The sequence below is a fragment of the Rhinolophus sinicus genome, linkage group LG03, assembly GCF_036562045.2.
Source record: "Rhinolophus sinicus isolate RSC01 linkage group LG03, ASM3656204v1, whole genome shotgun sequence".
In the NCBI taxonomy this organism is placed as follows: Eukaryota; Metazoa; Chordata; class Mammalia; order Chiroptera; family Rhinolophidae; genus Rhinolophus; species Rhinolophus sinicus.
Genome location: NC_133753.1, coordinates 109,604,723 through 109,626,472, shown reverse-complemented (window position 1 = coordinate 109,626,472; position 21,750 = coordinate 109,604,723). Strand labels below are relative to the sequence as shown.

Sequence of the window (21,750 nt, the reverse complement as noted above, 5' to 3'; positions counted from 1 at the left end):
CTCCAGCCTCCGCCAATCACCTAGCGAGCCTGGGCTGAGTGACGGGGAGGTGGTGCGGCCGTCTGAAGCGACAGATTGGGTAAGGCGGGGTGGGCACCGGGTTTCCCGCGTTGGAGGAGACTCGCTCTTAAAGGGCCAGTCCACGAGCGTCCTTTTGTTCCCGGATAGCAGGGAGGGGCAGGCCCAACTTTCGCTGTCTCCTTGTCTACTCTCCAGAACGGCAATGATTTCCCAGTTCTTCATTCTGTCCTCCAAGGGGGACCCGCTCATCTACAAGGACTGTATCCTTGACCCACAGGTCCGTGGGGGGAGGGAGGGTGGGCTGGATGGGAGTAGTGCCCCAGAGCCAGTCCGTGTCGCCAGCTCCTTAGCTGTCCTTCAACCCGTCAGTCCGTGGGGACAGTGGCGGCCGGGATGTGGCTGAGCTCTTCTACCGGAAGCTGACGGGACTGCCCGGAGACGAGTCCCCTGTTGTCATGGTAACCACACGGGGGTGGGAGTGCTACTCTAGGCAAGCTCGAGTAGGGGGGCACCTCCTTCCTCCTAACGGCTTCCTTGAGAGCTTCCCCTTGGGGGATACATTCCTCCAAATAATATTAACGAATTTACTGAGCGCTAACTATATAGCAGGCACAGCTCCTCACATGTCTTAATGCTCAGCATCTCTGGGGTAGGAACTATTATTAACTTCACTTACTCTTGGGAAGCGGGGCCCTAGGGAGATTTATAGTTCACCCTAGGTCGCACTGCTAGGAAGTAGGGGAATCAGGATACCAGCCCAAGTCTCATGGGTCCTTAAGCACAGCTTTGTTTTCCTGACGCTTTCCCCCCACCCCACCCCGACTTTGCCTCAGCACCACGATGACCGTCATTTTATTCACATCAGACACAGCGGCCTTTATTTGGTGGCCACGACTTCAGAAAACATTTCTCCCTTCAGTCTCCTAGAGCTGCTCTCTCGGTGAGGAGGGCAGGGCTGGGCAGCTGGGCTTGGGGGTCTGAGAGGAGGAGAAGATGCACACTCCATTCCTTTCCCTCAGGTTAGCCACTCTCCTGGGCGACTACTGTGGCTCCCTGGGTGAGGGGACCATCTCCCGCAATGTGGCGCTTGTCTATGAACTCCTGGATGAAGTGCTGGTAAGGTCCAAGGATTTTTTCCTCATTGTCCCTGTTCCCTGAAGATCTGTTCCTCGGTTGGAAGGCTAAGGTCACTCCTTTTCACCCCTTTCCTCGGCTAGCCACGCAAAGACTGTTCTTCCTCTGCTCCTAGGACTATGGCTACGTACAGACCACATCCACAGAGATGCTGAGGAACTTCATCCAGACCGAGGCTGTGGTCAGCAAGCCCTTCAGCCTCTTTGACCTCAGCAGTGTTGGCTTGGTCAGTGGAGGAAAGAGGACCAGGAGGGGGAAGGGTTGGCAGGGAGTGTCAGACCTGAGGACTGATTGCTTTGGGTGCTTTCCAGTTTGGGGCTGAGACACAACAGAGCAAAGTGGCCCCCAGCAGTGCAGCCAGCCGCCCCGTCCTGTCCAGCCGCTCTGACCAGGTGAGAGAGGGATGAACGGGTTCAGACCCTCTGATTTTTTTCTGGGACCCCAGAGTCTAAGTTCCCAGTGTATCTTTCCACCTCCCTCAGATGTGGATTATCCAACCCCTTCTCTTACCTTGCGTTCCCACCCCAGGGCCCTAGCCTCCACTGCCCTGTCCACTTTAGAACACAGGTGGTTCAGCCTCCAACCACCCAAATCTCCTCTCTTCTTCAGAGCCAAAAGAATGAAGTGTTTTTGGATGTGGTCGAGAGACTATCTGTGCTGATAGCATCTAATGTAAGTTCCCTGGAGCTGAGGTCAGATGTGTCTGGGAAACTATTGGGGAGGTTGCCTCTGGGCATTAATCTCTGGCCACTCTCAGGGCTCGCTGCTGAAGGTGGACGTGCAGGGAGAGATCCGACTCAAGAGCTTTCTTCCCAGTGGCTCTGGTGAGAAGTTTGCAGGTTGGGCCAAGGGTTGGGTTTGGGACAGCCTCCTTGATGATATGTGTGGTGGTATTTGGTGGCCTTTTCTGATCTGATGTCCTTTCTTCTGACAGAGATGCGCATTGGCTTGACAGAAGAATTTTGTGTGGGCAAGTCAGAACTGAGAGGTGAGGAGAAAGTGGGTCTTTCTCTCCTAGGTATAGGTCACTGCCAGAGGTTTTGTGGAGAGAAGTTAGAAACAGATACCCACCCCATGCCACCCCTGCTCTTCTCTCCCAGAATATGGGTTAGGAGAGGAGTCTTTCTGTCTTTCCAGGTTATGGGCCGGGAATTCGGGTGGATGAGGTCTCGTTTCACAGCTCGGTGCACCTTGATGAGTTTGAGTCTCACCGAATCCTCCACTTGCAACCACCTCAGGGCGAGGTCAGGATGGGCTGGCTTATATGTTCCAACTACTCGGGTAGGGAGGTAGCTCAGGTGTAAGGGGACCAACCTGGCTCTGTTCCTCCCTGGTCTCAGCTGACTGTGATGCGGTACCAACTCTCAGATGACCTCCCCTCCCCACTCCCGTTCCGGCTCTTTCCCTCTGTGCAGTGGGACCGAGGTTCTGGCAGGTGAGACCATTTCCTCTGTTCTAGAACTCCTGTAGAACTCAAGCCAATATATATGTTCCCAAGTCTTATTGTGGAGGGGTGGTGGTGGTAGTGGTATAGAATACAAGTTAGAAAAAGGTACCCTCCCCAGTGGACTCAGCCCCATGAACTCTAGTGACTAGTGGAGTTGGGTAGATTTCAGCCTTTCTCTCTCCTTCCCGGGGCACAACCAACACAGCCATACATGGGGGCCTTGGGTGGAGGATGGTGAGATGCCAGTAGGATATGGCCCAAGTAACAGTATTTGTACTCTCACCTAGGCTCCAGGTTTATCTGAAGTTGCGATGTGATCTGCCCCCAAAGAGGTACGAGTGGGGGTAATAGCCAAGACTAGTTCAGCTATGGGGGGTAGGAGACAGGGCCCAGATACCTATTACTTCCACCTTTAGATGCAGCCACCAGCCTCGGAATCCAGTTTAGTTTGAGGCTCGAGAGTTTGGGAAGGGGATGGGGTGGCCCTTGTACTACATTCCAGCTGTGACATTAATGAAGTGTGGGACAAGTCACTACTTTCCTGGGGCTGACTGTTCCTTTCACTGTGCAGCCAGGCTCTCAACGTCAGGCTGCACCTTCCCCTACCTCGAGGGGTGCTCAGGTTAGTGTGTGTTTAATGTGGGGGTTTGCTTGGGTGGCTTTACTAAGTTCCTTGGACAACACGGTGGCATTGGGGAGGAAAGTGTGCACTGTGGGGTGGAACTAGCCTGCCCCCAAGGCAGGTAGGGGCTGAGCCCAGCACCTTTTGTCTCCAAATTCCAGCCTATCTCAGGAGCTGAGCAGCCCAGAACAGAAGGCAGAGCTGGGGGATGGAGCCCTTCGCTGGGACCTGCCTCGGGTGCAAGGAGGCTCTCAGCTCTCAGGCCTTTTCCAGGTATTAGCAACTGATTTTCTAAAGCCCCCTTTTCCCACCTCCATTTTCAGCCCCCTGACCCAACCCTGCTAATGCAGTTGCTGCATTGTTCCCGCCAGCGTGGTTAGCTTTCTGGTCCCTTGACTTCCCTGCCCACCTTCCTCTCCCTCTCTGTGCCTTCAGCAGCCCTCCCCCTGCCTCTGCCTCCCACAGATGGACGTCCCAGGCCTGCCTGGGCCTCCCAGTCAAGGGCACTCCACCTCAGCCCCTCCGCTGGGGCTGGGCCCGGCAAGCCTCTCCTTTGAACTTCCCCGGCACACGTGCTCTGGCCTCCAGGTTCGCTTCCTCAGACTGGCCTTCAGACCCTGCAGCAACGCCAACCCCCACAAGTGGGTACGACACCTGAGCCACAGTGATGCCTATGTCATTCGGATCTGAGGCTCCCCAAATGAGGACATAGGCAGCAAAGGCGGTGGTCCGTGGCTGAGGAGAAGGATGATACTGTCTATTCCAGCCTTCCGGTGTGTGGCTATGGATCTGATTGGAAGAGTCTAAGTCCTAGAGACCATGAGGGCTCAACGGGTTAGACCCTCCCATAGTACTGGTCACAGGAAAGACTGACGTGGAACAGAACTTATAAATCAATCTTTTATTCTGAAAAGCTGGCTGTACAATATCTAAAAAGAAAGTTAAGGTGGGGGAAGCAGGTTGCTACTTCTTTCCACCTAGTGTGTGTGTGTGTGTGTGTGTGTGTGTGTGTGTGTGTAGGCAGGGAGAGAATCTGAGGAAGAGAATGTTGACAGATGTTTGACAGCATCAAGGTGCAGGCTGAGGGGAGCCAGATCCAGGGGGTTGGGAGCCATTAGCCTTTGGAGTCCCTGGAGCTGGAGGGGGGCTATCTCCAGCTTCCTGTTTCCCCCCACAGAGGGCACTGCCCCCAAGTGGGGAGGGGGCTGAGGATGGCGGAGGGACTGGAGAAGGATGGGAGGTGGGGCCCCCTTTGCCCTCCCCTGTTGGGGGAAGAGAGACCACTATGTACTTCTGGACACTGCCGGGGCCAGAGGGGGCAGTGCTGGGGGGTGCAGCTGTGGCGGTGGAGACCAGCTTGACAATGGGCTGCACGCTGGGGACCGTGGTGGTAACGGGAGAGGTAGTGGTAGAGCCTGAGCCAGGAGCTGAGGTGCTGAGGGACAGGACCTAAGGGGAAGAAAGGAAAGGCAGTGCCTATTGCCTCGCACCCTCCCCATTCCCCAGGCCTGGGGGAATCTTCACTTGCTCCAACCCAACAATCCACTCTGAGTCTTGCTCAGGAGTAGCTACAACCTTGCAGACCCCTAGGAAGTGCTCCTTCTAGTTCCTGTCTTTGGGCCCAGAGGTGACTGGGCTCTACTCTGGAGCCCACGGGGTGCTGTGAGGTAACCCCAGGTCCTTCAGGGTAGCAGGGTGACATACTCCCCACCATCCCTGGTCCCACACACTCCACGTACCTGTTGAGTGGATGAGGCGCTGGAGGATGATGACATTACAATAAACTTAGTTGGAGGAGGGGAAGGCTGAGGTGGGGCAGCTGCTCGTGCAGACACCAGCGTCTGGACAGGCAGTGCGATGGAGCCAGGGACCTTCAGCAAGCCAGGGGTCCGAGGGCCAGGCTGAGGGGCCTGTGAGAGGGTCAGCGTGGGCCGGGGCTGCAGGAAGAAGAGGCAAGAAGAAAATGTCAACATCTAAGAAAAAGAAGGGCTCTTGCTCCTCAGTCAGTCTCACTGGGGTTGAGAGGGCCCTGGGTTTTACACAGTTCATTCCCACCCTGATGGGAACCATGGCTCTACCCCACCCCACCCCAACCCACCCCCGTATTCATGTCTCCTTACTCCTCTCCACTAGGTCACCCTTTCTCCGCCCTGCACTGTCACTGACCTGAGTGATGGTCAGAGTAGTCCTGTTGACCTGCTGAGCCTGCAGAGCAGCTTGGGCCCGGGCCTTGACCACATGGGAGCAGAGGAGGGGTCCAAGGGACCCAAATTCTCCCCGATAGGCATCCTGATTATCAGGTGGTGGGCGCAGCTTTGCCAGAACAGGGGCACAGTGTTTCTGCAGAGAAGGCAAAAAAAAAAAAAAAAAAAAAAACCAGGTAGAGGGAGGGCTGGGACGAATTGTGGTGAGGGGTGAAAAAGGATATTACCCATCATTTCAGTATGTTCCTCTTGGAGACCAAACTTATTTCACTAAGTTTCTTTTGGAGGTCAAATTGCTGGGATAGCAGTGTGTGCAAGGAATGCTGTGGTGTTTTTTTGTTTTTTTTTTCATGAGAAAACACAGGCACCAACTGGTGTGAACAGAGAACCTGCTGAACATCCTGGTAATATCTAAGGAATAGTTGGGCCATAGGGCGTTTGCCTTGCACAGAAAGGGCCATAGTGATGCGGAAGCCTCGGGGGCAGTGTGTCTAAAAGTTACAGGCTGAGGTTAAAACCTCTTATCTCTTACTTAACCCCTTTGTGCCTCAGTCTTTCCACCTACAAAACAGTATCGGACTGTAAGGTGTGCTCTGAATAAAGGAGGCAAAGATGGGATAAGTGAATAAAAGATAGCACATACTTGCTAAACATTGCACCTATGTGTATGTGTGTTGGTGTGTGTGTGGGGGGGTTTAGTGGGAAGAAGTGCAGGAAGGGCAGGGGGCTCTGGTCACCAGGAGAAGGCTCTGCACGTGGTCAGCTCCGATGCGGTCGATATTGCTCAGCACAGGGCCATCCAGGACACTGCGGATCCGCTCCCCCTCCTGCTGCAGCCGGGGCAGAATCAGAGTCTTAATCACCTGTGGGAAAGCAAAGGGGAAGCCAGGGGCCTGGGGTCACCACAGGGCTTCCCGTGTCGAGGGCTATTACCCACTATGCCCTCGTGATGCCTCCCTCCCCCAGTGCATCCCCCTGGGGTCTGACATCATGTCCCAGCTCGGCCAGGCCTGCGATGGAGCCGTAGCGTGTGGTCCACGGTGTCTTCTCGTCCACCCAGCTCTGTAAGGGGATGGAAAATAAACCCAGATAAAGGGGCCTGAAAGGCTAATTGGTAAGGACCTAAATTTCTTATAAACACTTTCCTTGTAGATCACTAAGACGTTAGGACTGGGCTCAAGTCCCAGGCCCACGCCCCCGGCCTCTGCTGCTTGTTTTCAGAGTCATTGCCCCCAGCCACGCCTGATCTCCCACTGGTTTGGGTGAAGCTGTTGTGGTGACAACCCGGGGTAGAGATGTGAAAGGGCTTCCTTCCGCTCCTTGTTCCCCTGGCTCACCTTGGTGAAGGTCTTGGTTATCCGGGACTGGATGTTGTTCGTGGTTGTGCTGAAATGCTTGCAGATCTGGGCTACCAGGCGAGCAGCGAAGTCCCGGAGTGCCCAGTGATTGTCCACATCTGGCCGCAGGCACAGCTGTCTGCTCACGATGCAGGTCATCACAGCTGGAATCAACTCATGCACCTAAGGGAGAAGTGCTGAGTCAGCTAATTCTGACATGGCTTCCTGTTGATGGCAGTCAGATCCCTGAAGCCTGGCCTGAGAGGCGGGTGGGCAGGACCACTCACATATTTTTCTAGATACAGCGTAGGGTTGTCCATCAGTGCCTTCACCATGCGCATCAGGTAGATGAGCAGGGCCAGGTTGTTCTGCACCACGTTCACACGGACCTGTGGGAGGGAGAAGTGACAGGGCAGGGAGACCCTGCAGATGAGCATCCCTCCTACCTCCTCACCCCTGGAACCTCATCCGAGGTCCTGGCCTTCCTTAATCTTCTCACCCCCTCTGAGATGAAGGTGCTGAATCGTGGCAGCATCTGATACAGCCCCGGGTCTGTTGCAATGCTCTGAAGAGCTTCCTGTGGGAGGAGGGGAATGAGTGAAGTGGGGACAGACACCATGGAAGGAATTTGTGGGGCCTCCAAGAGAAGGAGTCTCGGGGTAAAGGCAGGAAGGTAGGGACTCACCGCTCTCTTGGCTTCACATGACCCCACACAGGCTTCGGTGATTTCCTTATAGTACAGCTGCTGCTCCACAGACAACTCATGGATACTTCGAGGCTTTAGTCGCAAAGGACCTCCCTCCAGCAGGGGTGGTGCCTTCTTCTCTTTCCCTGTGTGTATTGGGAAGAGGGATTTGAAAAAGAAAGCTCCAGAAGAGGCCTCATACCAGACAAACCTTGATCCTCCACTCCCCCACTTAGAGAGACCCAGTTTCCATTAGGCTCCCTTCTGAGGCTCTCTGGTCTGAGGTCTCACTCCTTACCCTGACCTCACCCACTTTACAAATGACCATCTGGCTTTGGGACAAGAGCCGAGAGGCCTGGCCTAGCAGGGCTGACCTTTGCCGTCAGCTGGAGCAGCCCCTTGACCTTTGCCTTTCAAGGGTCCATCTTCCTCCTGGCCTGGCTTTGCTGACTTCAGGGGTTCTGTGGCTTCAGCCTTCTGCTGCTCTTTGGGAGCTGGTGGGAAAGCAGTCACAACAGGAGTGTCGAGAGTGGTAGATGTAAAGGAAGAGGGGAGAGTGAAATAGAGAGAGGTGGGTTCTGGGAATGGAGGTTACCTGGGGGTGGGTTCTCTGGGATAGCGGGCTGGCAGCCTTCAATGCTCAACCAATGAGCTGCAAGGAAGGAAGGTGTCAAGTTGAACTGCTGGACATGGACACTAGGGAGTCACTCCACACTAAGGAATGTGTGTTTTCAATCCTGTGCCCACTTCCTGCAACTCACCAGGGATCTCACACTGAGGGTTTCTTCCTTGGGAGCTTCCTCAAACCCATGTGCATTGTGCCCCCCTTTCCTTCTCCCCACCACCCTGCTCTCCTCTCCCCCAACCTTTGAGGCAGACGTCCAGGGGCACCCGGGGCAGAGGGGTATTGATGATGTCACTCAGGTCAACCTCCTTCTCCTCGTAAAAGTAAAGCTCCCGGCCCCCACCAGAGGCAAACCGGAAAGGAATGAACTCCTGAGCGTGGAAGCCATAGAGTGGCTAAATCAGGAGAGAGAGAGACAGACACTGGGATGAGAAGGGAGCCCGTGGAGGCATGGCTGAAGGCACATGCAGCGTCTGGGAGGACTGCTCTCACCACCCTGCCCCTCATCTCTGTCCTGGGTGTCTCAGTCACCTCAACATTCTTAAGCTTCAGTGCGTAGTCAATGTCACTGGTGGTGAGCTTCTGCCGCTTCCCCATGTGCATGAACTTCAAGGCATCCTGGGGGTGGGAGAACAGATGTCAGCCCAAGACCCTGAGGAAGAAGGGGGCCTGGGCAGCATCCTCAATACAATGCAGGGCTGGGTAGAGGGGCCACATTACCTGCGCAATCTCCTTGATGCGGTAGCTGACCTCATCCGTCAGCAGCTGGCAGGTTTCCTCCTGAATCTGGGCAATGCCCATTGACTCGGCCACCACCTTCATTGACTCCGAGGGCAGCACCGTATTGCTGAGCTTTAGCTTCTTTTCCTCAGCCATTCTGGAGCCCCTCCTCCCTCCCCCGAAGGATGATGCCCCCAGGGTGAAGAGATGGAGAGATGGAGACCCTGGCAGGGGGGTGGGGGAAAAGAAGGGAGAAAAGAAACGTGAGACCCAAAGAAGAGAGGCTATCTAGCCAGGAGAGGTCACAATAAATGAAGGGCAATGGGGATGCCAGGGAAGGAACTCAGGGTGTCTTGTCTGTCTCCACATGAGTCAGCACTGGATGTAACAGAAGGAGCTAGCAATCCAATCCAATTCAACATAATTTATTGAGCTCTGGCAGGCACTGTGCACGTGAGGTACAGAATGATCTCGGCCCTCAATTTAAATCCCAGCCCTAGCACTACCTAGCTATGTTACTTGGGCAGATTACTTAAATTGTCCTGGCTTTGGGTTTCTTCTCTGTAAAATGTGAACAACACTTTTTTCCTAAGGTTGTTTAGCACATACCTTCATCTCTCTTGCCCCTTCTTGCATCATTATTCATGCTTGACACAAACACAATATTGGTTAAATATAATTCTCCCACTCTAAGCTTATATATCCGTACAATTCAATGTGATGTGAAAAACATAAAACCATCATGACCAATTCCCGCTTTAAATTAATGGTCATAAACTTCAAGTGGGTCCTTAATGCTGCCAAACAATCACATATACCTCTATGCACTCAGTCTTCCTCTGTCCTATGTGACACCTTTTTACCTTCCTCACTTTCAGCCATCAGAAGGGACCACCAGACTCCCAGCACCATGTCCACCCCCAGCAGCAGTGGTGCCGACATACTCTGCCTTCCCACCTGTTACTACCGTGTTCCCTGAAAATAAGACCTAGCCAGACAATCAGCTCTAATGCGTCTTTTGGAGCAATAATTAATATAAGACCTTATTTTACTTATAGTAAAATAAGACTGTGTTTTGTCTAATATAATACCAGATCTTATATTAATTTTTGCTCCAAAAGACGCATTAGAGCTGATTGTCCGGCTAGGTCTTACTTTCGGGGAAACAGTGTATAAAACGTTCATGCTAGTCATCAACTCAAGCTTTGCTCCAGCATTTCTCCCATCTCCCTGCACATCAATTTCTTAACCTACCAGATCGTTCCCATCAGCCTACAAAATGCAGTTATTTCTCCCATCTTAAAAAAACAAAACAGTGGTATATGTACAGCGGAATCTTATTCAGCCTTAAAAAGGAAGGAAATTCTGACACCTGCTACAACATGGATGAACCCTGAGGACATTATTCTGAGTGAAATAAGCCAGTCACAAAAGGACCAATCTGGTATGATTCCACTTGTGTGAGGGTCTTAGAGTAGTCAAGCTCAGAGTCAAAAGGAGGGAGGGAGGACGGGAAGTTATTGTTTAATAGGTAAACTTTCAGTTTTACACATGAAAAGAGTTCTGGAGATGGATAGTGATGGTTGCACAACAAAGTGAATGTATTTAATGCCACTAAATTACACTTAAAAGTGGTTAAGATGGTAGTAAGTTTTATGTGTCTTTTCACCAAATTACACATTAAAAAAATACTTTCTTCATTCCACTTTCTCTACATGCTATATACTCCATTTTTGGCTCCTTCTTGCAATAAAACTTCCTAAAAGAGTTGTCTTAACTCTGTTTCTAATTTCTCTCCTCTTGGACCTATTCCAATCAGGTTTCTGACCCCACTGGGTCCCTGAAACCGCTTAAGGTCACTGATGCATCACATTGCCAAATCTGAGGCCCACTCTCTGTTCTCATCTTCCTTACTCTTTCAGCAGCACATGGCATAGCTGACTACTCTCTTCTGACAACACTTTTTTTTACTCCGCTGCTGCACCACGTTCTCCAGGTTTTCCTTCTACCCCACTCCCTTTTGGTTTCCTTTACTGGTTCTTCCTCTTATCTGCTTAATGTTGGAATGGACTCAATCCTTAGTCTTCTTCTGTAGCTATACTTACTCGCTGGTGACCTCAACTTCTGTTTTCAGTATCCTTTATAGGCTGATGATGGCCAAATGTATCCCCAGCACAGAGCATTCTTCCTAGCTCCAGGCTTATATGTCAAACTGTCTACTTAAAATCTCCACTAAAACTGAACTCCTGATCTCCCCTCCCCGCTCCTCCAGCCTCAGCTTTCCTCGTCTTTGTAGTGCCACCATCCATGCAGGAGCTCACTCTCTATGTGAGCCCTCACATCAAGTCCACCAGGTGACCCAAACTGATTCCTCCATTCCCACTACATGGTCAGGTCCCCAACATCTATTATCTGGGTAACTTCAATAGCCTCCTGATAAGCTCTTCCTGCTTCCACCCTTGCTTCCCTACATCTATTCCCAATATAGCAGCCAGAGTGATTCTGCCAAATTATAAATCAGATTGGGTCATTTATCTGCTCAAACCCTGTAATGGGTCCACATTTGTCATCGAGTAAAATCCAAAATTCTCATATGGTCTACAAGGCACTGCATGATCTGTCCTCTCCATTACATCCCTGATCTCCTTTCCTTCCTTCTTCCACCTTGATCCAGCCCCACTGTCCTGCCTGCTGTTCAAAACTGACAGGCATGCTCTTGATTTATGGGCTTTGCTATTCCTTCAGCCTGGAATGCTCTTCCCCAGATGTCAGCTTAGCTGCCTATTCCTACCACCCTATTTAATACTGCACCCCCCCACCCTCTGCTCTTCCCCTGCCCCGGAGCATTGAACATCTAATATATACTGTATTTCTTACTGTTTATCACCACCACACACATCCCCTTCTGCACCGTGTGGACATAGATCTTTGTTATGTCCACTGATATATTCCAAGACCACAGACTGTTGCCTGAGACACCTTAGATAATGCATATTTGTTGAATAAATGAATGAATTGTGAGGTTTACAGATGTATGTGCTCAATACATACTCAGTACCACTATTAAGACAAACGAGAGACAGGCCCAAGTTTTAAAATCTATTCTGCGGTAAAAAGAAAAGGGGCTTGCTTGAAGCTGGCGTTAGGAAGACTAATGTCAAAAGTGTTCAGGACTGATTGCAGGGTGTAGGTGGTGGCGTGCTGGAGGGGTGAGAAGATAGAGGCGAAAGAGAATTTGGTTCTTCTCAAACCATCCCAGGTCTCCTCTCCCACTTTGTAAGTCTTATCTGCGGGGCACACATTTATTCAACACACACTCTGTTCCTGGGGCCGGGTATACAAGAAGCGGTCGTGTCCCAGTTTCCTGGCGAACTCCCACTAATCCTTCAATACCCTGCAGTACCCTCTGCCAGTAAAGGCTCATAAAACACGTGACGGCCTAAGGAGCCCCTCAGGTCAGTGGAGTCGGCAGGAAGGCTTCACAGAGGAGGGTTAACTTGAGCTAGATCTTTGTAGTTCCCTCAGCAGGGAAGTGGGTCGAAGATCCCCAGGCAATGGGTCCAGCGCGAAAGAAGCAGCAGAGAGCCCACCTCATCCCCCAACATCCCTCCAATGCAGATACACAGAACCCACGCGCACGGACACACAACCAACCGTCTTCCTCCGGGTCCCCACACAGGCCCGTCATAGGGTCTATTCTCAGGTACCACTCAGACCCACCCCCGCAAGCCGAGCGCCCCGCTCAGGAAAAGACTCTCACCGCAGCCAAAGCGCCGCTCACCCGGCGCTCGGCGCCATGTTGGCCCCGCCCCCTCCCGGGAGCAGGTCCTGGCAGAGATGGGGAGCAAGTCACTGCCCCTTCTCCTAATCGGAGTAAGTCCGCTAGGCTCACAGTCTGAAACGATATAAAAAACGTTGTTCCGCTGTCTACGTGTAAAGAGCACAGCCCCCTGCTATAATTACTTCTGTTTATCCCTTCACTATCGGGCGGCCAGGACCTTCGCGAAGCGCCACAAAACTGAGGTGGGGATGCCCTGAACGCAGAGAGGCCCCACCCCTTCTTGGGCCGGCACTGCGCACGCGCCCCCTGTGCTAGGCTAGATTAAAGTTAGCGCTGACAGCCTTGGAATTTAAAGGGCCCGCTGCCTTCCTGAAGTTGGTTTGAAGGCAAAGGGTGGTTGGTTGTGGACAGCTCTTCTGTCATGGGACCTGTGCGGTTGGGAATGCTGCTTTTCGTCTTGGCTGTGTACGGTGCTTGGGCTGGGACGCCAAAGGAGGAGGACGATGACACAGAACGCCTGCCCAGCAAATGCGAAGGTATCTGAAGGGAGTAGCCCCTGTTTGCATCCCTCTGCCCCAGTCCTTTGTCTGGGCCGGACCAGATGGACAGTGACGGGTGGGTCACTCGACCTCCTTAAAGATCCGAGGAAGGTTCTGATGGAGTTTGGCGCAAATCGAATGGGATCAAGGGAGGGAACTCATAGCGCTATCCCAAAATTATGACACTATAATTCCCATGAGACACCCAGAAAGGGCCCGCTTTTTCTGGCTGGCTTGTGACCCAATGGTTTGTGGGAATTCTCGTTCAGGGACTATCTGCGCAGGACCGCCCACTCTACTGAGCATCTTCAGTGTGTGTGTGTGTTTCCCCCATGCCACTGGACCTAAATCTGGAGAGCCTGCAGGAGCGTGGTGTGACGCTCATACCTTGTGGACATCTCTGCTCCACCCCGGCAGAGACGCTCCCAAATTACAGGTCCCACGTTCTCCTGAGGGGGTTTAGAGGTGAGTAAGTCAGCCCTTGAAGCTCATAAATAAAAGAGGAGGCCACACAGCTAGGAGAGGTTCCCCATACGTTTGAGGCTTTGCAAAGGTTGTGTACTGTATGGATTTTACAGCAGACAGCATCTTCTGTGGCTGCATGAAGTTTGAGGCCCAGCTCAGAGGGGGCACTTCAGAGCTGGACCATTGAGTGCTGTGGTTCTCTAGTTTGTTGCCTTCCTGACATTAATTTCTTCCCTGAATTCTTTTACCCTTAACCTAAATTTCAATATCAGTGTTCCTCAAGACTTGATCCCACTCTTTTGCCCCTACTTCTGTCAGTTTTTCTAAACACATACACAATCTTGTCAGTCCTTCGGTCAGTCCTTGGTTTAACACCTCTGCAGGCCTCCTGCTGTGTTCAGACTACAGCCCACATTTTTTAGGGCAGAGCGTATGCCTCTTTATTGTATGCCCCCACCTTTCTTTCATTTCCGTACCCCAACTCCCATCCCCAAAGTTCCCATGCTTAAGCCACACTGAACTTCGTAGTGGTCACTGAGCTTACCTTATCTTTTTGAACCTCTGTACCTTTGCCATTGTTTTTCCCTTTGCCTGGAATGACCCTCTCCCTTCTGTATGTGGTTCTTCAAGATCCAATTTAAATGTCACCTCCTTTGGAAGTCTTCTTTCTTATCTATCACCTCCAACCATATGGTAAGCCCTTGGAGGGAAGGAGAGTACCTGTGTCTCCCAGATCCTAGTATGGTGCCTGGCACATTTTAGGCACTTTTGTTATTTGCCTTTGTGTTTAGTTCACTTGACACTTCTGTATAGGCCACTCCCTTTCTTGGGACCTATCACATGCCAGGTCAAACGGTAGGTGCTGGAAAGACAGAGGTGGAACAGATGCAATGCTCACCTTAAGGAAATTGCAGGTTAGTAGGAAGTTAGTATGTGACCACTGAAAGAATTTTGCATTTTCTAATGAGATTATGTCTCTTGGTCTTAACCCCTAGTGTAGGGTCTTTCACACCATATTGCTGTCTATTATCTGTCCCCAACAATATTGGCAGTGTCCCATGGATAGAGATCATGGGTTTTATTGCTCTCTGTATTGCTATTGTGCATCCAGAAGGAGCTCAATAAATAACTGCAGAACAGCAGCAAAGACTAATACAGTGCTCACTGTGTGCCTGGCACTATTCAAAGGGCTTTCCATAGACTGATTTGTTTAATCCTGACCACACCCCTATGAAGAGGTACTGTTATTATCTCTATTTTAGAAGTGAAGAAACCAAAGCACAGCAGGATTGTCACACAGCTACTAAGTGGCTGAGTCAGGATTGCAATCCAGCTGGGCTGGCTCCAGAGTCTGCACTTATAACCATCATGCTCTACTGCCTTTGCTCATCTGCAGAATGAGTTGCTGGCATGTTTGTTTATTTCTCACATCCCCTTGAACATCTAGTGTGTAAGCTGCTGAGCCTGGAGCTACAGGAAGAGCTGAGTCGCACTGGCCAATCTCGAGAGGTGCTGGAGCTGGGGCAGGTGCTGGACACAGGCAAGAGGAAGAGACACGTCCCTTATAGCGTTTCGTGAGTCCTTGGTGTCCCTCCACCTTCCAACCCCCAAAGGAGCCCTGGGAACTCGTACAATATTCAGGGAGTCTTTGTTTCTCCTCTTCCCACAGAGAGACAAGGCTAGAAGAGGCCTTGGAGAATTTATGTGAGCGGATCCTGGATTACAGTGTTCATGCTGAGCGCAAGGGCTCACTGAGATATGCCAAGGTCAGACTCTTCCCCAGGGGAGGATCCTACTTCTCAGACCTGTATACTCTGGGGCCCACCTCCCCCAGCTCTCGACTGTCCCCTCCATTGTTAAGACTCCCTCATCTCACCCTCAAGAATTCACCCAAGTCTCCAGTAGTTGACAAATCTGATATGGTGGAAATGGACAGAGGTGGGTAGTGGGCTGTGCTGATCCCAAATTCCCATCTCTCAGGGGCAAAGTCAGACCATGGCAACGCTGAAAGGCCTGGTGCAGAAGGGGGTGAAGGTGGATCTGGGGATCCCTCTGGAACTGTGGGATGAGCCCAGCGTGGAGGTCACATTCCTCAAGAAGCAGGTAAGATGGGATACTGCACTGACCAAGGAGATGAGAAGGGAACCTGAAAGGGGTGCTAGACCCTAGGGAGGTCTGTCCCTGAGCAGGGAGAAGGGGCGAGAGTGAGGACTCTGTCATTAGTTGCAGGAGCATATCAAGAAGTAATAATGGATGCTAATAATATATACTACCACTTACCGAGCACCTACTAGGTCCTAAATTCAAAGCCACATACATTTCAGATGCTGCCTCATTTTACCCTCACAATAACCTTATTACCATTTCCCATTTTACAAGCAAGGAGCTGAGACTCAGAGTTTATTAATAACCTACCTGGCAGAGTAGGTGCTAGTAAATGTTTGTTGAATGAATGAGGATCACACATCTAGGAAGCCAAATTTAACCTTCTGGCTACATGCCTCTCTAAGATGGGGTGGGGAGACAGGGAATAGTGAAGAGCAAAGAGGAGGGTTTCCAAAGCCCAGCTGAGCAGATACCCTTCTGTCTCTTCTACTTGACCAGTGTGAGACGATGCTGGAGGAGTTTGAAGACGTGGTGGGAGACTGGTACTTCCATCATCAGGAGCAGCCCCTACAGCATTTTCTCTGTGAAGGTCATGTGCTTCCAGCTGCTGAAACTGGTAAGTGTGTGGGCTGGCCCTTTCCTGCCAGGTGACAACATCCCTTACCCCCAGGACACATCTAAATTGTTTCCTATTACCCAACCTAGCGTGTCTACAGGAAACTTGGACTGGAAAGGAAAAGATCACCGATGGGCAAGAGAAGACGGAAGGAAAGGAGCAAGAACAAGAGGAGAAGGAGGAGGAGGAGGAGAAAGAGGAAGAAGAGAGGACCAACACACCAGGCCACTCCAAGCATGACCCAGAGGATCTTTGACCCTTGCTTTTGATCCCCAGGAAGGGCAGGGCTCACAGAGAAGAACTCTCTGAAGGCTGAGTTCTCCCTGCCCCTGTTTTAAGGGTGATGTTGTGAGTGATCCAACCAAGAGCTTGTAGCTGTTCTTTCCCATCTGGTCTCAGGCAGGATCCTGATGGTACAGCATGGCTATGGGAAGAAAGGTGTGTACAGTACGGGAAAGCCCAACCCCAACAGATGAGCACTCTGCTTGCTGACTAGCTCCTTAATTGTAGATGTGTGTGGTGACAGTATTGAAGGCTTTCCCCTTTAAATATCTTTACTACTACCCCTCCCCCCGCCCACTAGAGGTTAGGATGGTATAGGAGTTGTGGGCTGTGGGAAGGTCACTTTGCCCGTTTTTTAGACCCAGAGAGTATTCTCTACGACATAAACGCCGCCTGCATCCAGGTTACATGCCAACGAACTAACCGAGGGGACATTGGATGAGGATGGGGTGATGTTGGTAAATTAGGTGGAGTAGATACTTTATGTACTAAGTATTAATTTCACCGAGGCCCACCACATAGTTTCACAGGTGCCAAATTTTCTATATCGCTAGTAAACTTAAAAAAATACACATCATCTGGGTCCAAAGTTTCAAAACAACTGCCGAGGACACAGCATACCTTGCTGGCCGATGTGGCAGCGCCCAGAGAATGTGGCAGCGCCCAGGGCCGATGTGGCAGCGCCCAGGGCTGTTAGCCGCCTTCCGGTTAGAAGCGAGTAGTGCTTCGTAATGCTGCTACCGGAGGAGGCTGGTAGGGAAAACACGGACGAGGGCCGTATTTAGGCCTGGGTCAGTGCAACCCCTGTCGGCGCATGTCTGAGACTGCGCGGGGGATTCAAATTCTGTGCGTGGTGCCACCCCTGCCGCAATAATTGGATTTACGGCAGCTCGCACAGGACAAAATCCTTCCCGCCTCTCCGATTTCTGTTCTTTCCTCGGAACGAGCCAAGGCCCAAGAGAGACGATAAAACTAGGTCTAAGGTAGAGTGGCTTCGATTAGAGCGAGGGAAATGAAAAGTACATCCTCTGGAGGATGCTCAGTGGACCTACCACGCGAAAGGAGCGGGGCGAGGGCCGAAAACGCTGAAGTACAGGCGGATTAACGCGGAAGAAAGGGTCGGGCGGTACCATTTTCGGAAGGGTAGAGGGAGATACCACCTTAAAGGTGCAAGGGGTTGGCAAAGAACTGAGATTAGGAGGTGCCACGTGGCTGAGGCCGGGGGCGTGTTGGAACCCAAAGTTACTGGACAGTCGCCCACAGCCCCACGTCTGTCTCCGGCCATGAGCAATCTACTGCGGACCGAGCCGCTGCGCGGGGAGCTCCCTCTGCGAGTGTCCGGCGACCCCTACTCTGTGGTGGTTCTGCTGCAGGGCTACGCGGAGCCGGAGGGGGTTGGCGACGCGGTGCACGCCGACGGTTCTGTGACCCTTATCCTACCTGGGACCTGGGGCTCGGACTCCAGCCATCGAGAGGCCCGGTCCACGGGCGGCGAGGCGAAGACGGCCCTGGAGGAGGCAGCCCGTGGCCCCATCCTCGTGGACACTGGGGGCCCCTGGGCTCGGGAAGCGCTCCTGGGGGCCCTTGCCGGGCAGGGAGTGTCCCCCGCAGACGTGACTCTGGTGGTGGGGACCCATGGACACTCGGATCACATCGGGAACCTGGGGCTGTTTCCCGGGGCGGCCCTATTGGTCTCGCACGACTTCTGCCTCCCCGGAGGCCACTACCTCCCCCACGGGCTGGGTGAGGAACGGCCCCTGCGGCTGGGGCCGGGACTCGAGGTTTGGGCTACGCCGGGCCATGGCGGCCAGCGGGACGTGAGCGTGGTGGTGGCGGGCACGGCCCTGGGCACCGTAATGGTGGTGGGTGATGTGTTTGAACGCGATAGGGACGAAGACTCGTGGCAGGCGCTAAGTGAAGACCCGGTGGCCCAGGAGCGGAGCCGGAAGAGGGTCTTAGGTACTGCTGACGTGGTCGTGCCTGGTCACGGAGCCCCCTTCAGGGTGGTCAGGGAAGCCTGGAATCCAGAGAAAAAGGGTCCAGGGAACAGCCGGCGGGATCCCGTGGTTGTAGACAAGGAGCTGATAGTGCACGGATAAGCCCTGGAAGAGACCGGGCTCCTGTCAGGCAAGCTCCCCCCTCCCCTCAGCCAAAGAACCGACGTCCAGGACACCGGTCAGCCAGAGTCAGAGAGTCAGGGTGGCAACTACCAGCCTTTCCAGGAGGCCGATTTTCCAGCGAGGTCAGAGTGCTGCTACTACTGCTGTCACCAGTATCACTATTTTTGCAACCAAACTGGGACCAAGGACTGGATCTGCTATGTGCCACCTCTCCACGCTCCATTGATAAAATGGGAGAATGTTCTTGGGAGAGTCCTCCCAAATAAAAAATAGGGAACTACATTGAAAATCATAACTGCCCTGTTGTAACCCTGAAGCGTTAATAGTGACAATCATGCAAATGTGATCAGCAACTGCAGCACTGGCCATTGCTTATTTCTCATGGGATGCGTGTTGCTGAGAGAAGGTTCAGAGCATGGAAGTAACACCTTAGTCCTCTGACTTTCATTCATTAATTCGTTCAGTCAATGAATATTTAACAGCTGCAAGGTCTCAAGCACTGCTCTGGGTAACCGGGAAACAGCAGTGAGCAAGCTAGACAAACTCCCTGCCCCTCCTGGAGAAGAGATTCTACTGAGACAAGTAAACAATAATAATAGTAGTAAATCAAATAATTACAGGTTGTACTTAGTGATAGGAGAAAAAAGGCTGAGAAGGGGATAGAGTGCTGGGGTGGGAGAGTGGTAAGGGAAAGCCACTGGAGATGATGTTTGGTCAGAGAACTGAATGAAAAGAAAGCCAGCCATATGAGGATCTGGGAAAGGGGCCTTCAAGACACAGGAACAGCAGATATAAAAGCCCTGACACAGGGCAGCTTGACCTGCTTGAGCAGCAGGAACCCATGGGGTTGGTTGAGGCAGTAAATGAGGGAGCAGAGTTAGGCAGGGCCTTTATGCAGGGCCTCGTGGACCATGGTGAGGGGTTTGGATCTTTACTGAGCTAGAAACTTTTGGGTGTTGAGCAGGCTAATGACCTGGTCTCATTTATGTTTCAAAATAATTACTTGTTCTGAGTGGAAAAGGGGTAGGACTGGAGCAAGAATAGTTAGGAAGTTATTGCCGTCTTCCAGGGGAGACAAGTTGCTGGCACCTGCCCGTATCCCAGAAGTCCTATTACGACTGAGGTCCTCTTCACAACTGTCCCGGTATCCAAGCCCTCTATCCACACAGCCCAGGACTGACAGAAGCACTCAGGTGGGGTAGGTGAAGGAGAGGAGGAAGTCTACCTTGTGGATGATGAGCCGCCCTGGGTGGCTGCTGTTGGGCACGGCCAGGTTAGAGGTCATTTCCCAGGCTTCCACAAAGGCCACACAGAGGTCGGCAAAGGCAGCTCTGAGGAGCTGGTTCAGTGGGAAGATGAACCATTCTCTACCATATGCAGACTTGTAGCTGGTGTTGACCAGCTTGAGAACCACAAGATTGCAACCGCGGCTGCCCAGATCCATGTCAGTCATCAGATAAAAAAGGATTCAAGAAAGGTGGTAAAGTGGGCCCTAGCACTGCCATGGTTTGGGGGTCCCCTGCCAGGCCCCCCAGCTCTGGGGCCACAGTGCAGGGAGGCCACTGGTGTGCAGGCGGAGCTCAGGGCTCAGCTGTGGGCCCGCCAGTGCAGCACTATGTTCCAAGTGGTCTCCACGGCCATCAGGGGCCCCGTCTGATATGGGGCATGTAGATGCATGGGCTTTAGGGCTGGGGAGAGGAAGAGAGGAGAGGTCAGGGGTTATTTAGAGCTATGCACTGGGATTGTATACAAATATAAATTCCAGCCCGGACTTACTTTCCACAACATAGGTGTTCTGCTCATGACTCAGGCCTGGTCAGGGCAACACATCTCTTTGGCCCCACTGATTATCTCCAGGTTGGACGGGTCACCCAAGCTAGTCCAGTCTTGGTAATCTTGCTGGAGCTAGTGGAAAAGAGTCTAGCTTTTTTTCCTGCAAGACTGATGTGGGAGGAGGGAACCCCCTGCAGCTGGGGCCACCAAATGGGGACAGAATGAAGCTAAACAGTAGGGGGCAGAAGTGAGCAGTTAAGAGAAACAGACCTGAGGACAAGTTTGAGCCTTCAAAGTCAGATCTACAGCTTAACTCATCAACTTCTCTCCTGCCTAAGCTATTTTGTATTTTCAGCACCTTGCAGCAGGAGGAGGCCTGAATGGATACAAACACTGGTGGAAATGATCCATTAGAGAGAAGCAGTGAGGACAGTGTGGAGAGAGGGTTGATAACAGGGAAAGCAGTGCTTAAGATACTGTGAGGTTGGGCCTAGAATGTACTCTTACAAGTTTCTTTCAAGCTTTTTTCTTCCTTTCTTTCTTTCGTTCGTTTCTTTTTTTCTTTTCTTTCTTTCTGAAAACTCAGGAAAACTTGACCTATATGATAGATTCCTCTAATCGCAAATATTCGATGCCTTCACATTGCCTGCAGAATAACCCAAACTTTCTCTTCTAGTCCTTTTCAAGTCAAGTCTGCTCCAGTTTGCCTGGACCGCCTGCTGCCTTCCACACAAGCCAGCATCCTCCTTCTCTCCTCCAGGCCTTTCATCCTTTTCTCCCCTGCCGTCTTCTCTCTCTTCTCCATCCTAACCATCCAGGCTCAGCTCACCTCATCACTTACGGAAAACCTACCCTGATTTGTCTAACCCTACTTTAAATTCTTGTAATGCATTCTCTGTATTAGTCTCTTAGCATTAGATAATGCCTGGTGGTCATTTTTTTCTGGAAATGTCCTCTCTTCACGGTCCCCCTTGAGAGCAGAATTTATGCAAGATACTTCTCTGAATGCTCCAGAGCTCAGTGTTTCGTCTATAAATGCCATGAAATAAATACATGCTGTGTCTGGTCTACCTAGTTTTCTGTTACCTGTGGCCCAGTTCTGACTCCTTGTCCAGGACTCAGGTGTCTGTCCCTGCCCATCCTCTGAGAAGTTCCAACATCCTGTCCACTTTGCAAACAAAGGGGTGTTTTCCAAAGCCCACTCTGTTCACCTCTTTCTTTGTGAGGCTCCAAGTGTCCTACCCTCTCCTGCCATGGCCACTCACAGGGCACA

The 21,750-nt window shown here is 51.9% G+C and overlaps 4 protein-coding genes across 8 annotated transcripts; 3 read left to right on the top strand and 1 right to left on the bottom strand.

The window, feature by feature from the left end:
* The first annotated feature begins 70 nt into the window (after positions 1 to 70).
* Positions 71 to 6,090, top strand: AP4M1 (adaptor related protein complex 4 subunit mu 1). Of its 2 annotated transcripts, none has more exons than XM_074328517.1 (15): positions 71 to 281; positions 391 to 479; positions 855 to 961; positions 1,041 to 1,137; positions 1,271 to 1,381; positions 1,467 to 1,547; positions 1,765 to 1,827; positions 1,913 to 1,979; positions 2,090 to 2,143; positions 2,293 to 2,399; positions 2,496 to 2,590; positions 2,890 to 2,934; positions 3,174 to 3,224; positions 3,386 to 3,497; positions 3,813 to 6,090. In XM_074328517.1, the coding sequence occupies exons 1-15, from the start codon at positions 224 to 226 to the stop codon at positions 3,912 to 3,914; spliced, it is 1,239 nt and encodes a 412-aa protein (XP_074184618.1). In that variant the 5' UTR covers positions 71 to 223; the 3' UTR covers positions 3,915 to 6,090. The 2 variants fall into 2 exon arrangements, with proteins under 2 accessions (XP_074184618.1, XP_019573195.1); XM_019717636.2 differs by having other exon boundaries at positions 3,690 to 6,090.
* TAF6 (TATA-box binding protein associated factor 6) lies at positions 4,111 to 12,803 on the bottom strand. Of its 2 annotated transcripts, none has more exons than XM_019717635.2 (15): positions 12,556 to 12,803; positions 8,796 to 9,019; positions 8,607 to 8,693; positions 8,317 to 8,470; positions 8,046 to 8,102; positions 7,825 to 7,944; positions 7,451 to 7,596; positions 7,265 to 7,342; positions 7,053 to 7,154; positions 6,766 to 6,948; positions 6,416 to 6,490; positions 6,166 to 6,291; positions 5,391 to 5,564; positions 4,964 to 5,161; positions 4,111 to 4,673 (listed from the first exon to the last, which is right to left on the bottom strand). In XM_019717635.2, exons 2-15 carry the CDS (start codon positions 8,949 to 8,951, stop codon positions 4,293 to 4,295), a joined length of 2,037 nt encoding a protein of 678 aa, XP_019573194.1. In that variant the 5' UTR covers positions 8,952 to 9,019; positions 12,556 to 12,803; the 3' UTR covers positions 4,111 to 4,292. The 2 variants fall into 2 exon arrangements, with proteins under 2 accessions (XP_019573194.1, XP_019573193.1); XM_019717634.2 differs by having other exon boundaries at positions 12,450 to 12,565.
* Positions 12,804 to 12,871: 68 nt separating this feature from the next.
* CNPY4 (canopy FGF signaling regulator 4) lies at positions 12,872 to 17,156 on the top strand. Of its 3 annotated transcripts, none has more exons than XM_074328530.1 (7): positions 12,954 to 13,112; positions 13,385 to 13,580; positions 15,028 to 15,154; positions 15,250 to 15,346; positions 15,561 to 15,683; positions 16,185 to 16,302; positions 16,403 to 17,156. In XM_074328530.1, exons 2-7 carry the CDS (start codon positions 13,448 to 13,450, stop codon positions 16,540 to 16,542), a joined length of 738 nt encoding a protein of 245 aa, XP_074184631.1. In that variant the 5' UTR covers positions 12,954 to 13,112; positions 13,385 to 13,447; the 3' UTR covers positions 16,543 to 17,156. The 3 variants fall into 3 exon arrangements, with proteins under 3 accessions (XP_019573199.1, XP_074184631.1, XP_019573198.1); XM_019717639.2 differs by having other exon boundaries at positions 12,957 to 13,112; positions 16,392 to 17,156; XM_019717640.2 differs by lacking the exon at positions 13,385 to 13,580 and having other exon boundaries at positions 12,872 to 13,112; positions 16,392 to 17,156.
* Positions 17,157 to 17,867: 711 nt separating this feature from the next.
* On the top strand, positions 17,868 to 21,547 carry MBLAC1 (metallo-beta-lactamase domain containing 1). The gene has a single exon (XM_019717638.2). The coding sequence runs from the start codon at positions 17,868 to 17,870 to the stop codon at positions 18,681 to 18,683; it is 816 nt and encodes a 271-aa protein (XP_019573197.1). The 3' UTR covers positions 18,684 to 21,547.
* Positions 21,548 to 21,750: the final 203 nt, after the last annotated feature.

What these genes read in the sequence shown, in the direction of transcription:
- TAF6 (XM_019717634.2), bottom strand. Translation starts at nt 12,483, where the DNA reads ATGACGGGCCTGTGTGGGGACCCGGAGGAAGACG. An exon ending in TGGGGACCCGGAGGAAGACG is followed by an intron (nt 9,020 to 12,449) that starts GTTGGTTGTGTG and finishes CCCCCCTGCCAG; the next exon opens with GGTCTCCATCTCTCCATCTC. An exon ending in CCCAGAGAACCCACCCCCAG is followed by an intron (nt 7,945 to 8,045) that starts GTAACCTCCATT and finishes CTTTCCCACCAG; the next exon opens with CTCCCAAAGAGCAGCAGAAG.
- CNPY4 (XM_019717639.2), top strand. Translation starts at nt 13,448, where the DNA reads ATGCCACTGGACCTAAATCTGGAGAGCCTGCAGGAGCGTGGTGTGACG. An exon ending in CACGTCCCTTATAGCGTTTC is followed by an intron (nt 15,155 to 15,249) that starts GTGAGTCCTTGG and finishes CTCTTCCCACAG; the next exon opens with AGAGACAAGGCTAGAAGAGG. An exon ending in GCTCACTGAGATATGCCAAG is followed by an intron (nt 15,347 to 15,560) that starts GTCAGACTCTTC and finishes CCCATCTCTCAG; the next exon opens with GGGCAAAGTCAGACCATGGC.
- AP4M1 (XM_019717636.2), top strand. Translation starts at nt 224, where the DNA reads ATGATTTCCCAGTTCTTCATTCTGTCCTCCAAGGGGGACCCGCTCATC. An exon ending in ACGAGTCCCCTGTTGTCATG is followed by an intron (nt 480 to 854) that starts GTAACCACACGG and finishes ACTTTGCCTCAG; the next exon opens with CACCACGATGACCGTCATTT. An exon ending in CTCCTAGAGCTGCTCTCTCG is followed by an intron (nt 962 to 1,040) that starts GTGAGGAGGGCA and finishes CCTTTCCCTCAG; the next exon opens with GTTAGCCACTCTCCTGGGCG.
- MBLAC1 (XM_019717638.2), top strand. Translation starts at nt 17,868, where the DNA reads ATGAGCAATCTACTGCGGACCGAGCCGCTGCGCGGGGAGCTCCCTCTG.